This window comes from Microcaecilia unicolor, chromosome 6, assembly GCF_901765095.1.
Source record: "Microcaecilia unicolor chromosome 6, aMicUni1.1, whole genome shotgun sequence".
Lineage (NCBI taxonomy): Eukaryota > Metazoa > Chordata > Amphibia > Gymnophiona > Siphonopidae > Microcaecilia > Microcaecilia unicolor.
Genome location: NC_044036.1, coordinates 103741563 through 103761620, shown reverse-complemented (window position 1 = coordinate 103761620; position 20058 = coordinate 103741563). Strand labels below are relative to the sequence as shown.

Below are 20058 nucleotides of genomic sequence, written 5' to 3'. Positions count from 1 at the left end.
ACATAGGGAATACCCAGCAGACCGATCATGGACCAACTTTGATGCGCTATCGATCGAAAATATCTCCCAATTACTCAAAAGATACACCAAATCGCACTGCAAACTAGACACCTGTCCTAGTAACCTGATAAGAAGTGCCCCCCAACAATTTATAACAGACCTCACGAGTCACCTGAACTACATGCTACAAAATGGTCTTTTCCCAAAGGATAAAGGAAACATTTTACTTACTCCACTACCTAAAGACGCGAAGAAAAGTACAAATGACCTGACCAACTATCGCCCAGTAGCATCTTTACCATTAATAACCAAACTTATGGAAGGTGCAGTGACTAAACAACTCACTAACCACCTAAATAAATATTCAATCCTGCACGAATCTCAATCAGGATTTTGATCGAACTACAGCACAGAAACAGTACTTGTCACCCTAATGAACAAATTTAAACAGACAGTTGCAATTGGCAATAACATACTTCTCCTACAATTTGATATGTCCAGCGCCTGACATGGTCAACCACTGAATATTATTACATATCCTGGAATACTTTGGAGTTGGAGGTAATGTTCTTAACTAGTTTAGAGGATTCTTGACAACCAGATCATACCAAGTAACAACTAAAATGGCGATGACCCATGGATACCTGAATGCGGAGTCCCCCAAGGATCCCCCCCTCTCACCAACCCGCTTTAACCTAATGATGTCACCACTAGCCAAGCTATTAGACAATCAAAACCTTAACCCATACATATATGCAGATGACGTCACAATCTACATCCCATTCAAACAAGACCTAAAGGAAATCACAAACGAAATCAACAAAGGCTTCCAAATCATGCATTCCTGGGCGGATGCATTCCAGCTAAAACTCAATGCAGAAAAAACACAATGTCTTATACTCACATCACAACACAATACAAACAAATTCACCACCATAACCACCCCTAACTTCTCCCTCCCCATCTCAGACAATCTGAAAATTCTGGGAGTCACTATTGACTGAAATCTCACACTCGAAAACCACGTAAAGAACACTACGAAGAAGATCTTCCACTCCATGTGGAAACTCAAAAGAGTAAAACCTTTCTTCCCAAGAGCCATCTTCCGAAACCTGATACAGTCTCTGGTACTGAGCCACCTGGACTACTGCAACTCACTCTACGCTGGCTGTAAAGAACAGACCATCAAGAAACTCCAGACGACCCAGAACACTGCAGCCAGACTCATATTCGGAAAAACAAAATATGACCGTGCAAAATCCCTAAGAAAGAACCTACACTGGCTCCCACTGAAAGAACGTACCACGTTCAAGATATGCACGATTGTTCACAAAATCATTCATGGAGACGCCCCAACCTACATGTTAGACCTCGTGGACCTTTCACCCAGAAACGCTAAATGATCCTCCCGCACCTTTCTCAACCTACACTTCCCCAGCTGTAAAAGGGTCAAATACAAACTAACACATACGTCCACCTTTTCCTACATGAGCATGAAGATGTGGAATGCACTACCAATTCACTTAAGAACGATCAGCGAACTAAATAGCTTCCGTAAAGCATTTAAAACCTATCTCTTTAACAAAGCCTACCACGAGAACCCATAATGACTAGAACACAACCCCTTACACTCCTTTATTCAGAAGGTCTCACTGTATAGCTGCATATCCTGATCCTCTTGTCTTCTTTCATCCCTCTATAACACCAATTGTATCTCTTCTCTGTTACGGTGATGCCATAACAGATCTATGTAAGCCACATTGACCCTGCAAATAGGTGGGAAAATGTGGGATATAAGTGCAATAAATAAATAAATAAATAAGTAAATAGAAGAGACCTGGGCACTTGCAAAACATCTCAAAGGTCATCAGAGTCTGCAAACTCCACAACACTGCTCATTAAGAACTGATAAGAATGTATGCAGGGAGCAAGCAAAGCATTCTGAAAAATCTTTCTCCCAAAGATTCTAAAGTCCAATCTGATCCTGCCTCCTCAGGGGCACCGAGGAAGAATCTTGGCTCTTTTGAGAGCAGATTTAACCACCATGGAATGGTGAGGAAGATGTAGCTTCTCGAATCTGGAAGCCTTTTGGACTCTATACATGGAGTCAACCTTCTTGTGTACAGGCTGTCCTGAAAGGGGGATATCCCACTGCTTCATGTGCACATTCCTAAGGATTCTGTTCACAGGAACTGCCACAACTTCCTTTGAACGGGCATTAAAGTCAAGGATGTCCAATAACTCAGCCCTGGGCTCATCCTCAGTCTCCAAATCAAAAGGGATGGAATTAGCCATCATCGTCATAAAAGTCAGAAAGAAAGCTTCTTAGGAGGGCACTTTCTCCTTTTGTGTGAAGGGGAAGGGTCTAAAGGGATATTAAGGGGTCCCCTCCTTCAAGACCACCTCTGGTGCCTCCTCAGACTCCAGAAGTGGTCCCTAGATGTCCGAATCTTGGTCTATTGACATGCTGTTCAGGCCTTTTGTGGGGGCACCGAGGGATGGGTGACCTCCGATGCCCCTTGGAAGATTCCTGGGAGACAGGACAGAGATACCATCTCAAAATGCACTGGCTCTAATGCCCTGTGAGGCACCAGTGTCGAACATGTGACAAGCAGGGCATGGGCCTTCAGAATGTGCTGACGATATCCTGGGGCTGTCAAAGCTCTTGATGCCTCACTATCATGTCAGGCTACGAGGTGCCTCATATCCCCCTGGAGAATGGCCCAGAACCTCTCCTTGATGGGAGCAAATTGGTATAGACTGAGGCTCAGCTGGTGTAGTCACATCCTTCGAAGACCTTGGGGCTGAATCAATAGCCTGGTCATGGCTCAATGGAGGTTTGTGTTTATCCCATGCATTTTTGAATTCTGTTACCATTTTTGTCTCCACCACCTCCTGCAGGAGAGCATTCCAGGCATCTACTACTCTCTCCGTGAAAAAGTACGTTCTGACGTTATTCCTGAGTTGGCCCCCTTGCGACCTCAATTCATATCTTCTAGTTCTACCACCTTCCCATCTCTGGAAAAAGGTTTATATATTAATACCTAATGCCTGTATCATATCATATCATATATATATCATGTCTCTCCTTTCCTCCAGTATATACGTCTTCAGGTCATCAAGCCTCTTTTCATACATCTTGTGGCACGAACCCGAACACCTTTCGCCACTTTAATCAGGTATCACAGCCTGAAGAGTTCCCAGATGTATCAGAAAGCACTTGGGGGGGGGGGGGGGCTATAACTACCTCATCACCCATCCAATAGACACCTGGATCAAGCTATCTCCTGGGAACCAGCTATCTCTTCTTTTTGCCTATCAGTGGAATTCTCTAGCACCCCAAATACTGTCAAAGTCAACATGTGGTTCCTTCCATGTGTGGGGTACAGATTAGGGCTACAAAGGGCTCAAAGTGAAACATGGTGCTGCACAAGCCGGTCTTCCACGATCATTTTTTGTTCAATTATTCTCAGGCTGGAGCAATTTTTCCTGCATCACAAGCCTAATCTGGCTTTAAAGGCACTTTGGGAAGCTTCACTTACGTAGAAAGGCAGACAGCCAGTACAGCAGACTGTTCTCACCATTACTTCCCTAGCTGGAAAGAAGAGTGTGTGTGTTTGTGTGTGTGTGGTTGCGGGGGGGGGGGGGGGGGGGGAGAATATAGGAACATGAACATAAGAATAGCCATACTAGGTCTAGCCCAGTATCCTGCTTCCAACAGTTGCCAATCCAGGTCACAAGTACCTGGCAAAATCCCAAGGAGTAGCTAGATTCCATGTTACTGAGCCCAGGGATAAGTAGTGGCTTTCCCCATGTCTTCTTTTTTTTTTTTTTTTATAATTTTTCAAATTAATGTACAATATCCAAATAATATCACAGTCAAGGATGCCACAGAAACTCAGAAAAATACAGGATCTTAATATTTCGAGAATAAATTCGACTTTTTCGTCCACTATAAGAAGTAACTGGAACCAAAATAAAGAGAATAGAAGAAGAAAAATTTAAATACTTATAGGAGATATGTCCCTCCCACCTGATTACATCAGCCACCTACTAACAGTGAACATAGGAACTACATTTTGACATGCACTTCTTCTCTGGCATTCAAAAATTCTTCTAGTTGTTTGGGCTCAAAACAAAATTGTTTACCCTCAATCAATATTATACAATTACAAGGAAAACGTAACACATAACTAGCGCCAAGAGCCTGTACCCTGTGCCGCATGGCCAAAAAGGCCTTACGCCTTGTCTGTGTTCCTCTTGCCAAATCAGGAAACACCCTTATTTCTGAACCAATAAACAACGATTCCATATGTCAAAAGGAAAGATTTAATACAGAATTACGGTCAGGTTCAAAGGCAAAAGTCACCACCAATGTAGTCCTTTGAGTAATAACCTCCAAAAAAGATTCCAAAAAAGCTGTTAAGTTCAAATCCCCTTCACCTCTGGATTGAACAGCCAAACCATTGGGAATCCCAGAGTTTGGAATATACTGAGCCCTGGTAATAGGTGGTAAAACATCAGAGGGCATTTTTAAAAATTCCACCATATATTTCTTAAACAAATCCAGCACAGGTAGTATTGAGACTTTGGGAAGTTCAAAAGTCTCAAATTAAGTCTTTTAGATTGATTCTCCAGATATTCCAAATGTCTTGCAACATTTTTTCCTTAATTGAAGCTACCTCCAAACTTTCCATAGTCTGTATTTTAGACTTAAGGGAATCAACTTCAAGGGCTAATTGGCCCGTAGCCTGAGCCTGCACTAATATTGCATCAGAAACAGATATTAAATCCTTAGTATTTTGTCTTGTAATATACAGAAGGGAAGCTTTCATATTACCAATGATGTCCCACAGTGACTCCAATGTCTTTTTGGCTGGTCTCACCAATGTCCACCTTGAATCAGAAGCATTTCGAGTAACAACTTGAGTTAAAGAGTTAACAATACCTTCACCAAGGATCTTGTTAACATGCTGGTATTTAAAACTCAAAGTTGGAACTGTACTCACAGTCGAAGTCCCCCCTGAAAGAGCAGGATTCTCCCCAAATTAGGTTTCCAACGCCGTTTCGACTGCAACTGTGGATCTACTTCATGGTTGTGGGGGAGCTGCACGTTCGACAGGGCTCAAAGAAGCCCCGCTCAAACTGCATCCCGAAGCTCCTGCCTCCAGGAGAGGTGAATTTCAAATTTGCAGATGAAATTCTCTTAACTCTTTCTGATTCACACACTTCCTTGGGCAGGACTGAGTTTGGCAGACAAATTGGGGGGGGGGGGGGGGGGTGTTCACGCTTTTTTTCACTAAACCTGCAAAAATCAATTGCACTGCCTCAAAATAGTTTGATGAAGAGAAATTGGGAAGTACCTTCCCATTAACATGGGCAGAACATTACATTAAATACCTAGGTATTGTGTTGCCATAAAATCTCTCTGTGTTCTCCTCTTGTAATATTGATTCACTGTTAGCCTCTACCCTTCGAAAGCTACAAATGTGGACATCAGTAATAAGCAAAACTGCCCTCTATAATATTGTACACATTCCAGATGTTACCTCTTGTTCTCTCAGCCAGATACAAAATCTTTAGCAAGAGGAATAACTACCTGTGGAGAGGGAACAGCACTAGACTGTTCTTCGTCCATGTTGTTCTCCTGAGGAATAAGGGCGGTCTAGGTTTCCTGAATATCAGATTTTTTTTCTATAGCCTGTAACATACGTAATATCACTGACTGGTGGTATAGCACAATTCAACTTTCATCCACAACTAATGAGGTGCATGTTAGCCTTCCATAACACTTTAGTTTCATTTTGCATGTGCGGTTTTCTCAGCTGGGAAGATTGTTGGTATCTAATCCTTTTTACTAGCTTCTCAGCATTCTGTGGCAATGGCTCTGTAGAATGAATGGCTTGTCACATTTATTCCCCCCCCCTTCTGCCAATACAGAGAAATGGGGATTTTTCCCCAGTAAGTATGTCTGCGGCTTTTCAGCGTTGGTCCAAGCAAGTATTAAAGTATCCATGTTATACAGTTACAGAGGAGAGGAAAATAAAGTCATTTAATACAATATATACTGAATTTGGTTTGAAAAGATGAGATTATTTTTCATATGTCCAATTGCACCATTATGTCTCTACCTTACTAGTGGCCTCATTGAATGGGGAGACTCAGAAACTGTGAAGAGGCCTTTTATCTAGATGCCCAGCTACCAGTTCTGGTGAAGTATCACTACAAATATCTTCAAGAATCATTAAGAGACTTTCTCTATGACATATTAGTGTGGAAATGGACATTGAAACTGCAAGTAAATCTTACTGGGGAGCAGATTAAGCAATGTCTCTTTGGCACTCGTCAAATCTGATAGTGTGTCAATCTTGAAATGCAGTGTAAACTTTTGATGCACTTATACAAATCCCCAGTTAGAGTATACAAAGCTAACTTTTTCCCGAACGATGGCTATTTGAAATGTTCACAACCAAGAGCCACCCTAAGTCACATGTTTTGGCACTGCCTGCAAATTCTTTTATTTTGGAAATCTAATCTGTAAACATGTTTCCTGTATGTCAGGTGCCCAATGGATATCTAGTCCTCGGTTTATTTTTGATATATTCGTCTTGTGCACCCCAAAACTCAAGGGACTCGAGGGCTTTTTGAAATGGGCAGTATTGATGGAGAAAAAAAGCATCTCACAATGCTGGCTGAAGGCAGAGTCCACCTCCTTGTCACACTGGAGATCCCATATAACAACTCTGGTGTCGTTGGAATGTCACGGCATCTTGGACCTGAATTCACCACCGGAAGTAAAATTCTGCTGTGTCTGGGAGCCTTTTTGGAACTCTCCTACCTAATAGATTCTAACATTCCAGACTGTTTTATTATATTGTTTTGTGACATATATTTTTGGGGAATAAGGGGATATATTTTGTTGTTAACGTTATTTACTACTACTAATCATTTTCATAGTACTACTAGACGTACGCAGCACTGTACACATTATATGCAGTTACTTTCTATGTCCCTAGAGGGCTCACAATCAGTTTTGTACCTGGGGCAATGGAGGGTTAAGTGACTTGCCCAAGGTCACAAGGAGCTGCAGTGGGAACTGAACCCAAGTTGCTAGGATCAAAGCACACTGCACTAACCATTAGGCCACTCCTCCCTTGTCTTAATGTTTCTTTCAAATAAAAATGATTTAATCATAATAGGAAATTTCAAGCACACCTTGATAAGCTGCCCATTAATGTTGCACCTTATGCACTCCAGAATGAAGCTCTCTTTTGGCCTGATGCAAGTACTTCAGTGAATGTTAGCATTAAAATTTGAGAGAACGAGATCATATCTTGGCTTAAGAATAAGGTTCATTACTATTATGATATGTGCAAAATACAAGAACAGAAGAGTAATCTGTATGGATACCACTTAAGGCAGTTCATCTGGCAACGTCATTTTAATGAAGGGCAGCTCCTGAAGAAGCTCATTGGTGAAATGGAGAAGCTCTGTCAAGCACAGCCCACTACAAGTTAAGTAGTTGTTCTTTAAATCAAATTGCATTCTGCCTGGCCAAGCAACTAATATGACTGTTAGTAGTTATAATTCAACAACCATTGTTCTATAAGAAAGCTCACATTTGAAAATAATTAGTTTAAGCAATTTAATTCAGGGAGGAGGTGGTTTTTATGACTGATAGTGGTCACAGATTGCCTTAAATATCAAGGAAACAACTGTGTAACTGAAGTCTTTTCCTTTTTTCCAAGTGAATTGATTAAAAAGTCATCTTAATGGAATAGAATGGTGAGAACTTAGTAGACAGATTTTTATAGTATAGTTTATGCAAAATAATCCATTTGTAGACACTGCCCCCCAAGGAAACATATGCTAATAAACAAATGAACAAAGCTCAGTTACTACTTTTACTTCTAAACATTAAACATACCGCTCTGGTGACTCTTCGTAAATACTGTGGCAGTCTGTATTTTCCAGCATGACAGTTCGATTAAGGTTCTGTATACCAGGGTAATGGAAATTAGCAAAGGAATGTGACATTGGAGAAGTTTTATTTCCAATGTCCGAGACTCGCTTGTCATGATTACTTAGTCCACATGAAAGTCCATCGAGGGCTGGGTTTAAAGAACGGGACATGTATGCATCAGCTGACTGAGGTCTCCTCATTGGGGATGATGGATAGGGTGAAAGTTTGTTGATGAGAGGTGTTAAAAGATCAGCATATGCAGCTTTTGAGGGCTTGAGAAGTTTATCAACATGAATATTAAGAATCTTTTGCTCAAAAGCACAAGCAAAAACACTAGATGGAAGATTCTGAAGCCAAGATAACAGACTCAGGTCCAAATCATCACAACCATTGCCACATAACAAATCAATACCAAGTAAGACTTCACTTTCTGTAATTTCTTCACCAGTTGCTTTGCTCTGACAAAATTCCACACAACATTCATACAGAAGGCCCTTCATTATCAGCTGGAATAACCGATTGTTACTTGCTTTAAAACCAGCTTCACTCAGTTTTCTGTCAGCAGGGATAAACTCTGCTACCATGACACATGCTTCTTCAAAGCAGTGAACTCTAGCAGTACTGGGGTTCCAGTCCTTGAACTCTGCATGGTTGGTTAGACGAGGCAATGTCAGTAATAAACAGAGTTTGCTGTAATCTTCTTTAGAGGGACAATATTCTTCCAAGGCATGTAAACACTTTACAGCTTCTTGCATTGTAAATTCCAGCTGCAATACATAATACGCACAATATCAGTTAAAAGTTTCCTCCTTTCAATTCATGCATTTAAAATGTTCAGTCTATCCAAACTGTATATAGTGGAAAGCAGTTCTTTTCTGAATTAGACATGGCAACGAGAGTTTTATATTCAGAGTGGGAGTTCTACAATTATATTACATATAACTGCATTTAAAATAATAATAATAATAAAAAAAGATCACAACTCCACAGGTATATACATGGTAACAATTGCCATTTCCAAGTGTACAGCTCTGAGGCATGTTCCCAATGGCCATTTGCTCTGGTATTCCACTCGACCCTTTACCTCCTGTCCCTGAGTGAGGCCGAGGGAAAAAAATCTGATGGGCATGAAAGTATTTATGGTTTATTTTGACTTACTATACCACCTTTCCTGTAGGCATCACAGGAAGGTTTTACAATTAATAGATAAAACCAACACAAGTAAAACACAGAAAGGAATGCAAAATACGATAGGAAAGAAAGTGTCACACATGCATGCGTTAAAAAAAACCCAAAAAACATAAGAGGGTAGTTTCACCTAGCCATCCCACTGTCTATCGCTGTAGCAATTCCAAATGCAGTATGAAAAAGGTGAGTTTTAAGGGCTGAGCGAAATTTGGGATAAAACAACTCTAGAAGCACCTGCGATGATAAAGCATTCCACAAGTACAGAACCAGACACGATTTTGGGGCTGGGAGGCAAGATGGCGACATGAAGGAAGCACTACTAGTTGCTCCTTTCCTACCTTAACTTCAATATTTGAAATATTTGAAATAAAGCAAAGAGGGAAACATCGTGCTTACCCTGCAGCACCTGTTTCAACCTTGGTGGGAACTATGGATCGATTCAGGATTCCAGGCTCTTCATCGAGACTGGCGACTTAGCTCTGGGAGACGGCTGCAGGAGGTGAACCTCCCTCCCGCTTGAAGTGGACAAAACCTTTAGTCCCGATATCCAGAGGCCTCCAAAGATGACAGCAGCCATTCTTCTGAATCTTTCCGGTTCGCCGCTCCCCAAAGTGGGTTTGTTGGATCCGGTTGCAGGGACAGATCAAAGCAATTGTCTGCTGAGTTTGGCTGCACAGGAAGGTGCAGCTCAAGTGTCCATCAGTGCTTCTAGCGAGGCGGTGGAGGTACAGAAGCAGTGAGGCGAGAGTTCTCAGGAAGATTCTGTGGACCAGCTGAGCAAGTACTTACTGCCTGCTAAATCTATGGTCATAACTTCAGATTCTATATGGAACACCTTAGTGGGTTTGGAATCATCATTGTCATGAAATGCCTAGCCACCTGCCTGGGGTTACCCTGCAGCCACTTAGAGGGTCTATCACCAGCACAGCTCAGTTCCGCCTTCACCTGCTACTCGTGCTCTACACTAGGACCTTCCTCCCACCGACTGGGTCACAACTGTCTCAGGGCGAGTCTCCCGCTCCTAAATTATTCCCAGTGATTTCTGGGTTACTGAACCCACACTCCCAGTGGTCCCACAGTTCCCAGAAAGCACTCACAGACCCAACACACAAACCACCAGGATTCTTTATCAGTCCAGATAGGCAGAATGAACAAACAAACGTGTTTATTCTCAGAACTTGGAACATTGGACAAAAAATGTGCAATTAGCAAACAGCAACAAGTAACTGAAAAATGGATCAATTAGAAAAACGAAACATTTGCATACTTCCTAGAAAGTACCTGAGGAGATCAGGCCACATACAGCTATTCACCAGTTATCACATATAACTGTTTTTTACAGGGCTTCAGCAAAGAGCTCTCTCGCTCTCTTCTCCCGGGGCCGAAACTGAACTCAAAACTAGTAAAGTCCAAATGAGATGAGCTCCTGGGCCAATCAGAGCCCAGTCAACAAGATTTCAAATGCTTCTTGCTTCCTGTTTGTGTCAAACTAAAGAAAAAACACCCAGATCTCTGTAACAGCTTTACAGCAAAGAAACACCACCTGCTGGCCAAATAGAACACTTCAGAACTCAATTAAAGCAAGAAAATATCCAATACATTTTACAGGCTTAAAACACACTGTTTCTTCACAGTCATTCTCCCTGAAGATTTCTGCCCCCATGACTCAGTCTCAATGTTCCCCAGGAAAACTTGTTATTAAACATAAAGGACAATGTTGGAATCATCTGAACTTTCAAATAAGACTGAGATTTTCAAATGTAAAGAACAGTAGTCTCTGTTGTGATTAAAGAGAGTTTATTGTTAGAGAAAAGTTCAAAATTTAGAAAAATCACAGATTGAAGACCTTGTGATTTATTCATTTTCCAAAATTACCGTCTATTGTCCCCTCCTATTACATTTAAAGGATATCTTTCTGAAACATTAAAAATATCAGAACAGTCCTACCTCCCTCCCCACCCTGTTTCCAGAATATATTATTTATCACCATATGTTAAAAAGTCTACAGCGTAACCAACAGTGGAGGGGTTGAGGAACCTTTTGATAATTTTAACTTGATTCAGATGATTGAAGATGATAAATTTAGGAATACAAACTGCTATGTTATAACCTGATTGTGAATGGATTTTGAAAATGTTCTTTCATCATTGACAGGCGATGTTTCTGAACCATAAAATTAGGGTTTTTCCTGATATTTCTAGGCAAACCCAATAGAGACGTCAATCCTTCCTGAAATTGTGTTCAAGAGTTTTTCAGTTTGGGGGGTATATTTTGGCTTAATTTTCCTTGTAAATGTGTGGTGAAGCTGCAGGCAACAAAATATATTTTCTTTGAAACTATGAATTTAATGTCTTTTTTAAACTCTAACCCCCCCCTTACAAAGCCGCACAGAAATGCTGACAGAGCCCATTCACTTTGAATGGGTTGTGTCACAATTACCGCACCGGCAGCCGCTAGTGCAGCTTTGTAGAAGGGGAGAAAGCTATGGCTGTACTTTCAACCAGGGCCACTGAAAGACATAGCTAGACCCAGGGCAAACAATCTTTAGGGCCTTGCCACCGCCCCCTCCCCACCACCACCGCTGCTGCCCCCCCCCCATCACCACCTCCGTCCCCCTCCCGCAGCAGCAAATGAGAGAGTATGCTCTGCCAGTTATAGGACTTTCCTCCTGCTGAGTACCACCTCCTCTAAAAAACTTCCTGTTTCCGCATAGGCAGGATGTAGTAGGAAGAAGAACCTGTGGCCGGCAGAGCAGTCTCTCTTGATCGCTGAGGCCGGGCCTGGGGAATCTTGCGCCCTTCCCCCCCCTCTCACTGGCCCTGCTTTTAACATCCACTCCGTAATAATATATTAGGCTTGGTACTAGCTTTCTTATTTCTCCTTTGATGATTTTTTTTTTTCTCATATCATACATCTCTGAAATTTGTGTGCACTTTGAGATAGAATTATCAGTGTTGGTTTTCAAAAAAAGTGTGTTTTCTTTATTGAGTGATTTATTACTATATGATGTGTAAAAGTATTGGTGCCTTATAATTTTGTATACTTAACTCCTTTTTGTGATTATTTCTATCTTTTCTGATCCAGAGTCACCTTGAAAATTTGTGCTAAAATTGTTTTAAAAAATAAAATTAAAAAAAAAAAAAAAAAAAAAAGAATGGAGCCAGATAGAAAAATGCAGTGTGTCTTGTTGATTCAAGTAAGGCATCCCTAGGAGAATGTCTGTAGTACCTAAAGATTAGAGGGTGGCTGTGACACTGATTTTTAAAAAGGGTTCTAGGTGTGATCTGGGAAATTACAGACCAGTAAGCCTGACGTCAGTGCCAGGCAAATAGTGGAAAATATTATAAAGAATAAAATTTCAGAGCACGTAGACAAACATGGTTTAATGGGACAGAGTCAGCGTGGGTTCATCTAAGGGAAGTCCAAAGTTTCAGCCTGCTTGACCGACATAGCTGCCTGGATGTCACACCACCACCTGAAACTGAACATGGCCAAAACTGAACTTATTGTCTTTCCCCCCAAGCCCACCTCGCCCCTCCCCCCAGTCTCTATTTCAGTAGGTGGCACCCTCATCCTCCCTGTCTCATCTGCTCGCAACCTAGGAGTCATCTTTGATTCCTCCCTCTCCTTTTCTGCTAACATCCAGCAGACGGCCAAAACCTGTCGCTTCTTTATCTACAACATTAGCAAAATTCGCCCCTTCCTCTCTGAATACACTACCAGAACCCTTATCCAAACCCTTGTCAACTCTTGCTTGGATTACTGCAATTTGCTTCTCACTGGTCTTCCGCTCAGCCATTGCTCTCCTCTCCAATCTGTCCAAAATTCTGCAGCACGACTTATTTTCCGCCAAAATCGTTTTACCCACACTAGTCCACTCCTCAAGTCACTTCACTGGCTCCCTGTCCGCTTCCGCGTACAGTTCAAACTTCTTTTACTGACCTTTAAAGGCATCCATTCTGCAGCCCCCCATTACCTCTCCTCTCTCCCTACATTCCTCCCCGTAAACTCCGCTCGCTGGACAAATCTCTCGTCGTCCCCCTTCTCCTCCACTGCTAATTCCAGGCTTCGTTCCTTTTCCCTCGTGGCACCTTATGCCTGAAATGGACTTCCTGAGCCTGTACGCCTAGCTCCATCTCTACCTGTTTTCAAATCTATGCTAAAAACCCACCTTTTCACCACTGCTTTTGGCTGCTAACCACTACTCAATTCCCCTCTCCTTGTTCCTTCTCATCCAGTACTTTCCTCACCGTTGTCTTGTCTGTCTGTATTTTTAGATTGTAAGCTCTATCGAGCAGGGACTGTCTCTCTGTGTCAGGTGTTCAGCGCCGTGTGCGTCTGGTAGCACTATACAAATGTTAATAATAATAATAATAAAGTCTTGCCTCACCAATTTGCTTCATTTCTTTGAAGGCGTGAATAAGCACATGGATAAAGGTGAACCAGTTGATGTAGTGTATCTAGACTCAGAAAGCTTTTGATAAAGTTCCTCATGAGAGACTCCTGAGAAAATTAAAGTCATAGGATAGGAGGCAAGGTTCTGGTGTGGATTAGGAATTGGTTATTGGGCAGAAAACAGAGAGTAGGGTTAAATGGTCATTTCTCTCAATGGAGGAGGGTGAACAGTGGAGTGCTGCAGGGATCAGTATTGGGACCGGTGCTATTTATTATATTTATAAATGATGTGGAAATCAGAACAAGTGAGGTGATTAAATTTGCAGAGGACACAAAAACTATTCAAGGTTGTTAAAACGCATGCAGTGTGAGAAATATTGCAGGAAGATCTTAGGAAATTGGAAGACTGGGCATTCAAATGGCAGATGAAATTTAATGTGGACAAATGCAAATGCGAGGTGATGCACATTGGAAAGAATAATCCAAACCATAGTTACCTGATGCTAGGGTCTACCATGGGGGTCAGCATTCAAGAAAAAGATCTGTTGTAGATAATATGCTGAAATCTTCTCAGTGTGCGGGGGTGGCCAAAAAAGCAAACAGGATGCTAGGAATAATTAGGAAAGGGATGGTGAACAAGAACAACAATACTACAATACCTCTGTATCATTCCATGGTGCGACCACACCTTGAGTATTGCGTTCAGTTCTGGTCGCTGTATCTCAAAAGAGATATAGCGGAATTAGAAAAGGTTCAAAGAAGAGTGACCAAAATGATAAAGTAGATGGAACTACTCTCATATGAGGAAAGGCTAAAGAGCTTAGGGCTCTTCAGCTTGGAAAAGAGATGGATGAGGGGAGATTTGATTGAGGTCTACAAAATCCTGAATGGTGTAGAACGAGTAGAAGTAAATCAATTTTCTTACTCGTTCCAAAAGTACAAAGAATACAGGACACTCAAGGAAGTTGCATGGAAATTCTTTTAAAACAAATAGGAAACAATTTTTTCAGTCAACGAATAGTTAAGCTTTATAACTTTTTGCCGGATGTGGTAACAGCAGTTAGCGTATCTGGGTTTTTTTTTTTTTTTTTAATTTGCATGAAGTCTTTATTAGCAATTAATACAAACCATACAAAAACACACTATGAAATGTTAAGTACATAAACAAGCGTATCTGGGTTTTAAAAAGTTTTGGACAATCTGGGTTTTAAAAAGTTTTGGACAAGTTCCTGGAGGAAACGTCCTTAGTCTGCTATTGAGAAGATACAGGGAAGCAACTGCTTGCCCAGGGATTTATAGCATGGAATGTTGCTGCGATTTGGGTTTCTGCCAGGTAATTGTGACCTGGCTTGGCCACTGTTTGGAAAATAGGATACTGGGCTAGATGGACCATTGGTTTGACCCAGAATGGCTATTCTTATGTTCTTATGTAATGGAAGCACAGCTGGTGATCATTCAAAGATCAAAGCAGTCTTGGTGGAGCAAAAGGTATTGTGAGAGCTGCCAAATAAGAAGGGATTCTAGAGTGAAATGTAAAATTTAAACTGGATATGAAACATTATTGGGAGCTAACGATAAAGAATAAAGAGTGGAGTTATATGGTCAAATCACTTAGAATGAGTAAGGACTGGCATGGCTGTATTTTGTACAGTCCGTAAACGATGTAGAGTGGTTGTTGGGTGGCTTAAGTATACAGTATTACAATAATCTAACCTGGAGATGACAAAAAGCATATTAGAAGGCTTCCTGTGAATGTTTGTCTAGGAGTGGTTGAATAATAAGACACTAACAAAGGTGGTGGAATGCAACTTTGGTCAGGGATGCAATTTGCTCCTTAAAGGATACTTCTTGGTCTAAGGATGAGACTAGGTTAATAAGCTGATTGTTTGTGTGTGGAGTGAGTGAAGGAGCTTATGATTTGCCCATGACCCAAGTGGCCATGGTCTTTGAGTGATTAAGGTTAAGGAGGTTTTCATCTAACCAGGAACACATGGACAACAGAGCAGAATTAAGATTAGTTTGGTTGGGGGAGATAGAACCAGTACAAAAGATTAGCATGATGTCAGCTGCATAGTAGAAAGCATGCAAACCAAGATCCTGAATTAGTAAAGCTAACGGACTGAGGAACACATTGAACAATAACGGAGCCAGTACTGAGCCCTGTGGGACTCCACAGGGGATAGGAAAACTGTCTGATGTGGAATCTTGAAAAGAAACAGAAAAGGTACACGAGGAAATAAAAGAAGAGAACCAGTGGAGAACAGTCGCAGTTATTCAATCTAGGAAAGCCTTGAGAGACGACTATGATTGATGGCGCTGGAAGCAGCTGTAAGATCTAAAAAGACTAAGATAGAAATATCACTGTGATCAATTGTGGACTGTAAGTCACTTAGTAAAGTGGTTAGAACAGTTTCACAATTGTGGCCATTGCAGAACCCAGCCAGGTTGGTGTAGATGGAGTAAATGGCGTTTGTCTGCAAGTCTATAAGTTGTTGGGAGACGAGCCATTCTGTAACCTTAGATACATAACAAAGATTAGATATAGGGCGATAGCTGGAGCATACAGAAATGTCCAGGGAAGGTTTCTTTAAAACAGGGCAAATGATTGCATGCTTCTACACAGATGGTACAATGCCCTTTTCAAGGCTGTTTCTAACTACAGGAGAAAATAGAGGGGCCAGAGTACACCAAACAGAACAAAAAAAAAAGCATCAATGGACCTTCAGAAATTTCCCATTGTCCTGCTCCTGAGGGTGCTTTTTTTTTTGTCTGTTTCTAACTATAGGTAATAACAAAGAAAGAAATACATGGTGTGGGAGGGAAAGCCATCATGAAGGAATAGGATCAAGGTAACAGGTGGTTGTCTGCATAACTAACATGGTCTTAGATAAACTAGTCAAGGTGGGGAGTGTAAGAGAGTCCCAACTGCAGAGGTTGATGGCGCCCCTGACAAGATTGACCGACCGGGCCAAGCAGAGATAAGGGAACTGCCCCTTTTAGGTTTGCTAAAGGAGATGAAAAGAATTGAAGACTCATGACCTTATCATAAAAAAGACTAAGATCCCTAGCAATAGGACAGGATGAATTTGGGGGAGTAAGATTTGGGGTTGTGAGATCATGTATGATAGAGAACAGGGTCCCACTAACCCAGGAGGAGTATCTGGGGTTAAGGATGTAAGCAGAAAATAGAAAAATAGAGTAAGCAACTCGTGAATTTGTGTAAGTAATAAATGTATCTGTGCAGATGGGGGCAAGAAAATGGAACAAAATTGAATTCTTATTATAACTCTGCTTACCATTGAACTATTGAAATAATATGTATGTAATTGTTATCTGTTTCTTGTTATTTGCTTGTTAGTTCTAACAGGAAAAAAAAGCTGAATTGCAAATTGATATGGAACAAATGTCAGACTGAGCCTAATAAAAGAACAAAAGGCTAGACACCAATTTGAGGCATCTGGGTGAACATCGCTGAGTGACCCCGTGGTTCCAAAGTCCATTATTATAAGATAGTATTATCTTGTGTATTAATTTTTTCCCCTGGGCCTCACTCAGGGACAGGAGGTAAAGGGCCAAGTAGAATACCAGAGCAAACATGACCACTGTTACTATAGATGTGGGCAGCTTTTACAATTGTTGCTATCCAATGGGGAATGTAATATAAAATAAATGGGCTGGACTCCACCCCATTGGATCACAATGGTCATGATATGAAAAGTGGGCTATACCTTCGTGACCATTTCTTTATTCTGATTTGTAAAACCTCCATGATGCACCTTAGGTAAGAATTGGGACTTAAATATCTAACAACAATTATAATGCTTCATTTTGTGATATTATAGCTCATTCCCTTACTCCAACTATGCATTAAGAAAAATAAAAAAAGCCTCCTTAACTAGAAAGAAGTTATTGCTCAAAACAAAGAGAATCGAAAAATTACGTCTTACCTGATAATTTTCTTTCCTTCAGTCACAGCAGATGAATCCAAAAACTTGTGGGTTGTGACAATCTAATAGCAGGTGGAGATAGAGAGCACTGAATTAAACTGTGCCTTATAGGATGCATTGCTTCTTGGCTAGCCAGTATATCTCGTAACAAAACAGAAGGAAAGAATAGTGTTAAAACACTCATAGCCACTTCCTCACAGAATTCACATGGTATCTTCCAAACATCACACGATAAAATCTAGAAACAAAAAACAGTTAGAACAGCAGCAAACACAGCAGAAACCTCCTCAGGAAAAATCCGTCCAGCAACCAAAAATTTGTAGATAGGGATGGGGCCCTGGATTCATCTGCTGCGACTAAAGGAAAGTAAATTATCATCAGGTGAGGCATAATTTTTAGTTCCTTTGCATCAGCAGCAGACGAATCCAGAGACTTATGGGATGTAGCAAAGCAGTTCCTAAACTGGGTAGGAAGCTGAAACCCCCGCCGCAAAAAACGAAGCCCCAAAGGATGCCTCCTCCCGTGCTGCCACATCCAAGTGATAGTGATTGACAAAAGCGTGAACCGACGATCATGTCACTGCTCAACAAATCTCAACAGCAACCACCCAGGCCTCCATCCAGGAAGTCTCCAGAGCCTGCGTAGAAAGTGCTCTCAGGTGAACTGGCAGCAACCGGCCAGAAGGAATATATGCTGACAAGATGGTTTCCTTAATCCAGTGGGCAATGGTAGCCTTAAAAGCCACCTCACCCTTCCGAGGCCCAGAAAAAAAGGACGAACAAATGATCTGACTAACGGAACTCACTGGTAATTGACAAATATTGCAGCACTGCTTGTTTAACGTCAAGGAAATGTAACAGCCAAAATCCAACAGATACTGATCCTCTCAAAAAGAGGTAGAAACAGGGCCTGGTTAATATGAAAGACCGAAACCACCTTTGGCAGAAATGATGGCACCGTTTGGACTGTGACCCCTGCCTCCATAAAACGGAGTAAGGGATCCAGACAAGAAAGCGCCTGCAATTCACAGATGTGTCAAGTTGACACAACAGCCTTGAGAAACGCCGACTTGAGCGTAAGATTCTTAAGCATGGCTTTCCACAAAGGCTCACAGGGCGCATTTTGGAGTGACGGAGCACCAAATTAAGATTCCAGTCCAGACATGGGTGCACCACCGGAGGCTTAAGACGCGTCACTCCCTTCAGGAAACAAACCACATCTGGGTGTGATGCCAGAGGAGAAAGCGAAACGCAACCCCTATAACGGCCTGCTCCAAACCCTTTCTGCAACCCCTCCTGCAGAAAGGCCAAAATGAGTGGCAAAGTAGCAAACAGAGAGGCAGCCCGATCGACACACTCAAAGACCCGCTAAACGTGAGCGTACACCGCCAAAGTCGACCACCTGAAATGACAGAATCAGAGTAACCTTTCTTCCTCAACTTCGACTGTTCAAAAGCCAAGCCGTAAGACCAAAGGGGGAGGGGATCCTCCATCTACAGAGGACCCTGGTAAAGAACACCAGACAAAGGGGGAAGACAAAACAGCTCATCTACCAGCTGCCGGACCGTCCGCGTACCACGGACTGTGGGGCCAATCCAGAGCAATGAGAATAACGCGGTTCTAGTGAAATTTAATCTATTAAGCATTGGAATTGCTGAAAACACTAGTACATAGTTTAAATACTCATGCTGTGGATATTATAAGTTTATCTTGTATGAAGAAAAGGATACTGAAGTATTTTTTATTGGTGTATATGAATATTGAACAGTCAAATTCTTTAAATCATTTCCAAGTGATTTATATCACTTGAGAGACTTTGTAATTAAGCATAGGATTTTGGAATAATGAAAAACTTTCTAAAGAAAATTTTTAATAGATTATAAATACAGCATTGTTGTCCTACATGTGTGTTGAGGATATGAGTGAGTCTCTATAGTGTATTTGAGTTTATATAATTGTTTAGAGACTGAATATTACTGAAGTCCTTTGGTTATAACATTATCACAAAATAAATGGAATAGCGACCATGTCCCCATTCTAGCAGGGGAATAGGAATCACCAACCCCAACTGCTGCAACTGCAGTAGAATGGAGCGCACAGCCGTCTGCTTATGGAAGGCAACACACAGGGAGGCAGAGAAAGAAAATCGACAACGGGAGAAGAGAACTCTAGCTTGCAGCCGTCTCAAATAAGCTGCAAGACCCACTCGTCGTAAAAGTGGGATAGCTGTGCCCCTATAGGAATCAATGGGAGGGACAAGGAGTGGAGGAAAGCATTCCCGAAGAGCCAGAAGCATGCTCGTCTGTCCGAAAGGGCTGCTTCTGTTGGTACCAGGACTCGCAGGAAAGGAAAGCTGCTCCAGAAGATACCTCTTGCTATTTCGAAACCGAGTCCTCGTCTGACCCGACTTAGCAGAAGCACAGGTCCTGCCTTCTGGTAACTGCTGGAGTCTTCAAATCCCCCAGATCCTTGAACAGCTTTTCCAAATCCTCACCAAACAACAGCCTGCCCTTAAAGGGCAGCTTAACCAGACGCTGCTTCGAATCTGCATCCGCTGCCCAATGGC

The 20058-nt window shown here is 41.7% G+C and overlaps 1 protein-coding gene across 1 annotated transcript in view; it reads right to left on the bottom strand.

Moving 5' to 3' along the window:
• Positions 1–20058, bottom strand: part of WDR47 (WD repeat domain 47) — a 121902-nt gene that overhangs the window by 60873 nt on the left and 40971 nt on the right. The window contains exon 5 of the mRNA XM_030206722.1: positions 7928–8730. Within this exon, the coding sequence (XP_030062582.1) occupies positions 7928–8730 (803 nt within the window). The remainder of the gene's footprint in view (positions 1–7927; positions 8731–20058) is intronic.